Genomic DNA, 7,486 nt, shown 5'->3' with positions numbered 1-7,486 from the left:
AACTGCCAGAGCAAGTGGTAGACACAGGTACAGTTACAACATTTAAAAAATATTTGGACAGGTAAATGCATAGGCAATACTGAGGGATACAAGCCAAACACAGGCAAAGAGGATTAGTTTAGTTGGGAAACTTGGTTGGCTTGGACGAGTTCAACCAAAAGGGTCTCTTTCTGTGCTGCGTGACACTAACTATTTTTGGCAGATTATCAAAAAAATGCATTTTAAACTGACAGAATTGAAACTGATAAAAGTAGCCAAATTAGTTCAAAAAATAAAACCTCAACTTTGATTTTTTTTTCCAAATTCAGATAGAGTTTTAAATTACAGTAAGGCAGTGCATAACCTTAATTTATTAAAGCCCCAGTAATGAATTTCCTAATTTTTTCAAGTTATTGTATGGAGGCAGACTGTAAAACATTAGACTTATGCTGCAAGAACACGTTTATGTATTTGAAATATTTTGATATGTTCAATATTTGTCCTTGCTTAATATTTAAAATTTACATGCAGAATTACAAGATATTTAATAACCAAAACATTTATTAGTTACAAAAAAGTCATGAAGCAAACTGTTCATTTTATAATCGAGACCATTTTTCTTCCAGCGCTGCTTGTTTCTTCAATGGACAGGTAGAACCTGTTTTTCCGACTTGTAAACACTCATACTGAAATCAGGTGAGTCTTCGATTTATGGCACATTTTCTGACAGTTTTTTGAAGACATGTCTCCTTTGTTCTGCAGTCATGTTCCCACAGCTCTCCAATACATTAGCTACTAATAAAGTATACTTCAGTGTTCTGGCTTTTACCCATATCCGTCCATTCATTCCAACCACGATTTCAAATGGATACAATTCCCCAAGATTCTTCATGACTTCACAGTTTGGAGAAAGGAGCCTGAAATTCACAATTAAAAATGTAATTAAGACAATTCACTGGCAGTAAAGTGCTCAGAGTCTTGACAAATTTATGACTTACTTGCGTGCAATACTCAGTGAAACTTTAAATAATAATCCATCTGGTCCAATTACTCCCATCCCATTAGATCGGCCGCAGCTGTCAATGCAAACCAGTTCTGGTTCCATATCTTTATTGGCCACAACGAACTGTGCAAAAACAAGATCTCCAACCTAGGATAACAAAAAGGAAAGATTTCTTTTGAGAAATTTTTAAATTTAAAGTATGCATGTCCATTATTTATAGTTAATAGTTGTGATCATGACTTTTTTAAAATGTTATTGCCAACGTTAAATCAACCCACACAGAAAATAAGTCAGCTCCTCTCCGTTCATTTTATCCGCAGCATCTGAGGCCTTATTTCTAGTTCTTACGTTGTAGCTTCTTTGTATCAATTCTTAAGACTCCCTCACAATTGAATAGGTAGAGTCGAGCCACAATTACTACCTCTAGCTGCCTCAGCTTTGCTTTTCCCCCCTCACCGTTTGATAGTATTTAAAATTTGAAGCAGAGCATGACATTATTGTAGGAGTAGTAGGGAGATTGCTGTTACACAATGAGTTCAGTTTAGTCTGGTCAAAGTATTTTCAATTAATGTAACAATATATAATTCTGCCTAACTGCAAGCAAAACAGACTTTCCTACCTTAATACCATGTGACTTCACTTAGCTTCATTTGACAAAGAAAGAAAACAAAACAAAATTTCACATAGCTACAACACAAGAACTTTCAACCTCCGAGGTTGAACAGGCTCACATTCTCCCAACTCAATACTGATCAGAAGGCTCTAGTCAACAAAGGAAGGCTAGAAGAGATCTACTGCAGGAAGTGAGGAAAAAAGAAAATATAGCAGCTGTTCTACATTAGCTTTGTTTAGAAGAGACAATTTGACTAAACATAACATTGTAACAACGTTTAAGTTTGTGACCTTTTGAATTCAATTACTTAAGACTACATAGGGACTCAACGTATAACGATATCTCACCACCTCACTTTATGTACTGTTCATTATGCACCTATACCTTTAAGTTTTAAATTTGTTGGTATTAGAACTTTGCAACATTTTGTTTAATTAGAGCTATAGATTCAAGGTTACATGCCATTCTTCTACTACATCCATTTTTAAAAATTAAGACACTCATTCTAGGTGACCACAACCCCAAAAACCACAACCTAGCAGCTGACCTCTAAAAACAAGCATTCACTGATAAGGAGTTTGAGTTAATGAGGAACTCTTCCAATTAAGCAAAAACCGAGACAATGAGCTCACAGAATCAAATCACTAGGACACAGTAGCTTACAGTCCCCTATCCTAAATAGATGGGCAAAGATGACAGAAGATGTTTAATGGTAAGCTACAAAATTTGACAAACTGGCAGGTAAAACTATACGAGGTAGGATTACCCCACTTATAAATCACAAGCTAAAAGATCAATCAGATCAGCCTCTGTGGCACAATTGGTCAGTGTGTTTCACTATCAATAGGTTGGTGGTTTGAACCGTCCAAGAGGCCTTGGCTCAGGTCCCCTTACTTCAAAGGTGTAATAAAATTTTTGAACAGGTTGATTGGTATTTTAGATATTTTCTAATCAGTAGATAGTGGAAGCGATGATTATTCCTTTGAAGAAAGGAAACAAGTTGAGCATTCACTACTTATCTAATGGACTGTGAACTATGGATGCATCACTAAGCCTATTAAGAATTTGATCACTATGCCTTATCAGAGTGGAGAGGCATCTCTGATCAGGCTATGCTGTAGTTTAGAACAAGTTAATAAGGCCTACTTTAATAGTTGGGTGTGCAGAAAGGAAAAACAGCATGCCCTCTAACCAAGGATCAGTATTCCATTGTCCAATACCTGGTTAAGTGTCACTTCTGTTGTACTTGTTTTAATAAAATTAGTGTACCGTATCTAAACACACTTGTACCTGGAATGATCCCATCCTGTAACTACTTGCACCCCAAGTCTCATGATTAAAATTAAATTTCAGGATCCAACAAATGGACACCCAAACCAGGATTGACCAATTGTAAACCAGATGCATTTCAGTAAGACTCATTTATTGTGGGAATGTTGTTACACAGCTAGTGATATTTCCTACAAAAGGTGATCTTTAGAGGGAGAAAGATGAAATTATCCTTGGTATCCCTTAAATGTGCACGTAATGGCGTGAAAAGTTAACTGAAAGAAATCGCTGGAGACATGAGAAGATAAAACAGCATTAAATATAGGGAAATGGAAAAAATCTTAAGGAAATAGTATTGTTTACCCAGGTGGTGGTCCTGGCTAAGTGCTGGAAAGCAGATAAAATGCTTAGACTCAAGCATGCAGCATCATTTTGCTCCAGCAATGATGATATGATACAAATGCAGTGAGAACAGCTACAGCAACAAATGCAGTTAGATATTTTACGTAAGTGAGCAGCCTCTACAGCATCTGTGCAAAGGCAGGCCCTTGTGTACTTTGCAGGATGACAGCACAAACTGGAGGTAGCTGAGGAACACAATAATGTGCTGACACAAGAGAACAAGTAAAACAGAAGTTAGGAAACGTGCATGATGTACTGCAAAGTAACATGGCCTCCATTAGGAAGAAACCTGCACAATGTTGGGAAAGCAGCAGGCTACAGTTGCTGCCATCACAATTAGCGATTACAGCATTGCAACCCAACTTTGGTTGGACCAGAATAGCATTTGTAGTAGCCCCCACTCTAATCACACCACAGTCTAGAATGACCAGAGAGGGTCAAAGAGATATCTGCATCAGATGTGACCCTTTGACTGAGTTAAAGCCCTTTTAAACCCACTGACTGCCCACTTCAATATTCAGAGGTGAGATTTTCCTGAAGAAATCTTACCCACAATTTAATCAATCAGGATATTAGGGCTGTTTTGTCAGCCTGAGCTTTTACAGTTAAGAAAAATTTACCTCTTCCTCCTTTTGCACTATACCTTAATATTAAACTGGAAGAGTTAATAAACTGAGTTTGGGATGTGCTAAGAATTGATCAGTAGAAATGTACAAATAAGCGGAGGAAAATCCCCAGCTCATGCTGAGCATCTTTGCGCTATTTATAAATTGGTTCAGGTATCACCAGAGAAATGTGGGAATGGATGAAGAAGCATTCAAGTATACTTAAGTGATTTGACTCCATTCCTAAGGAACATGTTACGGGGTGCTATTAATGTGTACAATGATTGGATGGAAATCAGAACAGGCAACCGATGTCTCCAGATTTAGAAAGGGTTGAAATTGCGAGAAGGATAAAAACAAGAAGGAAAAAACCATGCAAATAATGGAGAGACAGTGAAAATTTCCTGCAGCAATCTCTTTCAAATGTTGTTATAATAGGGCAGGACACACATTAAGGGTGTGCAGGGCACCAAGGAGGTAAGAAATTTGGAGCAGGGCAGGGAGTGGAAGAGATAGAATCCAATTTTGTCTAATCAATACAGAATAGGAGGGGGGCCTCCAGAACTTTAAAATGGATAACTTGATTCTATTCATCGAGGTCTGAATGGGGGTATGTTTGAAGTTTTGGCAATATGGTGGAAACATTGTCCTTCATGGTGTAGGCAATGGTCACTGCACAAGCTCAGCAGCAAAACCAGAGATCATGTCCTGTTTGTCCAGTTAACTCAATGCTGTATAGGGTCCCTCAGCACCAGAACACTGACTGACTAGCACAGGCCTCAGAGGAGCTCTGAAGATCCCATAGCAAACAGAGGAGAGTGGTAGCCGTTGCTCCGCTGCCAGGAGGCCAACAGCAATCAATGTCAATAGATAGTGACTCTTCAGTGACTGAAAGTTTTGTGGTCACTAAACATGATTGTGTATGTCCAATATCAATGTTCAAATTAATGGCGAGAGACAGCATATAAGCAGCATCCTCTCAGATTTGAAACTTCTCTTGCTTATGGACATTAATAATTTCAACTCCAAGAAAGCTACTAATACACCTTGAGAAATTCCACAAACCCGAAATTCTCAGTAGGCAAGGATATAGCTAGTTTATCCAACTGAGGACTTAACTTTTGCAACAGCACAAAATGTCTTATTTCTATATAGACATTACATGATGAATCTTGATTGCACCAACTCCTGTAACAGGGAAATGATTAGTGTAGACAAGTCAAATCTATGGCTCTGCATTCAGATGCCCAGATTTTGGCCTTTTTGCTATTGTATATGTGTATTTGGTAAAATTTATGTACCTCCGAAAATGGTTAAAAATTCTAAAAAACAAACTTTCCTAAAATTGGTGATAGTCATGATCCTGGTCACCTTGTTACAGTTGGTAGGTCATCAGCCTTAGAAGGATTAAAATGATTGGAAATTTGATCATGCATTAAGCCAAACCATCAACACCACTGAAGAACTATCACAATTACACAGAATACTAAACTGATCTGCATCTTAAGCATTAGTTTAAGATTAAAATTTTACAAAAAATTCTTACTTGGACATTTGGTCGATTTCGCTTGGTAGCTCCTTCAAATGCTAAATATGACAACGAGGCTTGCTCACTTCCTCCAACATCAACTTTGAATATATCACCAGACTTCATAGTCACAATTCCTATCACGTATTCTCCTTTAGCTGGCACATACTGAAAAAATGCAAAAGGACACTTGTAAATTCTTCTCCGATGTAATCTACTCTGCATTAAATTATGAGTTATAGTTACAAACTCTGGAAAAAAATGCAGCTGAATTTCTTAAATGTACTCCAAGCAGCAAAAAAAAGGCAACAATGGAAATCTCTGCTTAAAATCACCAGTTTGTTCAGTGTTCTCAGGGTATCAGGCACATTCTATTTAAGGCAAGTATATCCACGTTGCCCTAGGGAGCTTTTGAACCACAACAGCCATCATAAAATCAAAATTTACCAAGAATTTAAGGGAAAACAACAGTTTTTCGATTAGTTCTTCTGTGCTAATAAGTTGGCTAAACTTCAGTTCTGCAGAAGGCTTACTGGACCTGATACATTAACTCTACTTTCTCTCCATAGATGCTGCCAGACCTTGAGTTTTTCTAGCAATTTCTTTTTCTGTAAACTTCAGCAGCACTTCCCACATCAACATACAAATCTGGGAAGTGACCAAATTCCATCTCCTAACTTGCACAAATTTCTCAATAATTCGATGTGGAGATTTGTATATCAGAATGAATTTTCATGTCTTAACCAATTTGCTAACCAGAAAACAAACAAATGCATTCAGGATGGAATATAAAACAGCTGAATTTAATTTGGACTTCAATCAGTATGCACCTAATTGCACTTCCAGCACTGCTCAAAGGATAAAAAGTTGATTTTCTCTTCCTACACCATGGAATGGGTGTTACATCTTAAGCACATTAGTTTATAAAAGTGCCATGATTCGTTAAAGAGTAACTCAAGTTTCATTGATGCATTTACCATACTGCTCCCTCCTCAATCCCTAGCCCCAGTTCATCTCCCTCCACACCATAAAAACCAAGAGAACTGCGGATGCTGTCGCTGTCGGAGGTTCACACGATTTGAAACGTTAACTCCGATTTCTCTCCACAGATGCTGCCAGACTCGCTGAGCTTTTACAGCAATTTTTGTTCCCTCCCCACCACGTCCTCCAACACCACACAACCAGTTCCCATACTCCACAAGCTCCAGTACCCAGTCCCTCTACACCTGTGACCTCTGTACCCCCCTCACCCCCATGCCCTAATGCCCATACTCCTCAGGACTTCCACTACACCCCCACCCCCGGAAAGATGTATCCCCTTTCCCCTAATGTCCTCCACAATCCCCAGCCCATAGCCCCATACCGCCTGGACCTCCACTGCCCCGGACTCATACTCCTCCAGTATCCCATAATCCACAGGGACCTCCAGTATCCCCTACTCCGGGGCCCATTACACCCATCCTAGGCCTGGCACGATCCAATCCAGACACCGCGATAGTGAGTGTTGGGGGAGACAGATGTCCAGCCTCCCTCACCCGCTTCTGCTGCGACTCCACCCAGTAGACAGAGGGCTCCTTGTGCTGGAGCACGCCGGACTTGCAGGCCACCAGAGCATGTCCGGACAGCTGCCCACAGCCCTGTCGCCTCAGGCCGGGCCCACACAGGACCCTGTCCCCGGAGTTGGGAGGGAAGGTCAGCAGGTCCCCAGGCAGCACAACCTGAGAGACGGCCCCAGCAGCGAGCCGTTCCATCCCTCCTCGGGGTGGGGGGGGGACACGTGACTGGGCCAGACCTTGCGACACGGCGCTACGTACAACCTCAGCACGCAGACCCCGCCTTCTCCTAATGTCGACGCACCGGTCTCTCTATGACGTCAGCGCACCCGCCACACTATGATACCACTGCGCCCGCCTCCCCGTGACGCCATCGCACCGCCCCCTCCCAGTGCCTGGACAATAACAACAATGTGCATTTGTATAGCCTCAGATCGAGAGTGGCGTCCTGGAGTCAACTCCAGACTCGAGCCCAGCCCTCAGTGACGTCTCACAGCGATCATGTAAATTTCAACAAAGATCTGCGGATGCTGG

The 7,486-nt window shown here is 40.6% G+C and overlaps 1 protein-coding gene across 1 annotated transcript; it reads right to left on the bottom strand.

Annotated features, from left to right (window-relative positions):
- Nucleotides 1-522: 522 nt before the first annotated feature.
- On the bottom strand, nucleotides 523-7,251 carry LOC109918328 (exosome complex component RRP40). The gene is made up of 4 exons (XM_020518242.2): nucleotides 6,935-7,251; nucleotides 5,418-5,567; nucleotides 978-1,129; nucleotides 523-896 (listed from the first exon to the last, which is right to left on the bottom strand). Exons 1-4 carry the CDS (start codon nucleotides 7,148-7,150, stop codon nucleotides 689-691), a joined length of 726 nt encoding a protein of 241 aa, XP_020373831.2. The 5' UTR covers nucleotides 7,151-7,251; the 3' UTR covers nucleotides 523-688.
- Between the last annotated feature and the right edge of the window lie 235 nt (nucleotides 7,252-7,486).

The sequence above is a fragment of the Rhincodon typus genome, chromosome 1 (genome assembly GCF_021869965.1).
Source record: "Rhincodon typus isolate 14 chromosome 1, sRhiTyp1.1, whole genome shotgun sequence".
In the NCBI taxonomy this organism is placed as follows: domain Eukaryota; kingdom Metazoa; phylum Chordata; class Chondrichthyes; order Orectolobiformes; family Rhincodontidae; genus Rhincodon; species Rhincodon typus.
This window is presented reverse-complemented; position numbering and strand designations above follow the sequence as displayed.

What these genes read in the sequence shown, in the direction of transcription:
- LOC109918328 (XM_020518242.2), bottom strand. Translation starts at nt 7,150, where the DNA reads ATGGAACGGCTCGCTGCTGGGGCCGTCTCTCAGGTTGTGCTGCCTGGG. An exon ending in TGGAGTCGCAGCAGAAGCGG is followed by an intron (nt 5,568 to 6,934) that starts GTGAGGGAGGCT and finishes GCATTTTTTCAG; the next exon opens with TATGTGCCAGCTAAAGGAGA. An exon ending in TCACTGAGTATTGCACGCAA is followed by an intron (nt 897 to 977) that starts GTAAGTCATAAA and finishes TGTGAATTTCAG; the next exon opens with GCTCCTTTCTCCAAACTGTG.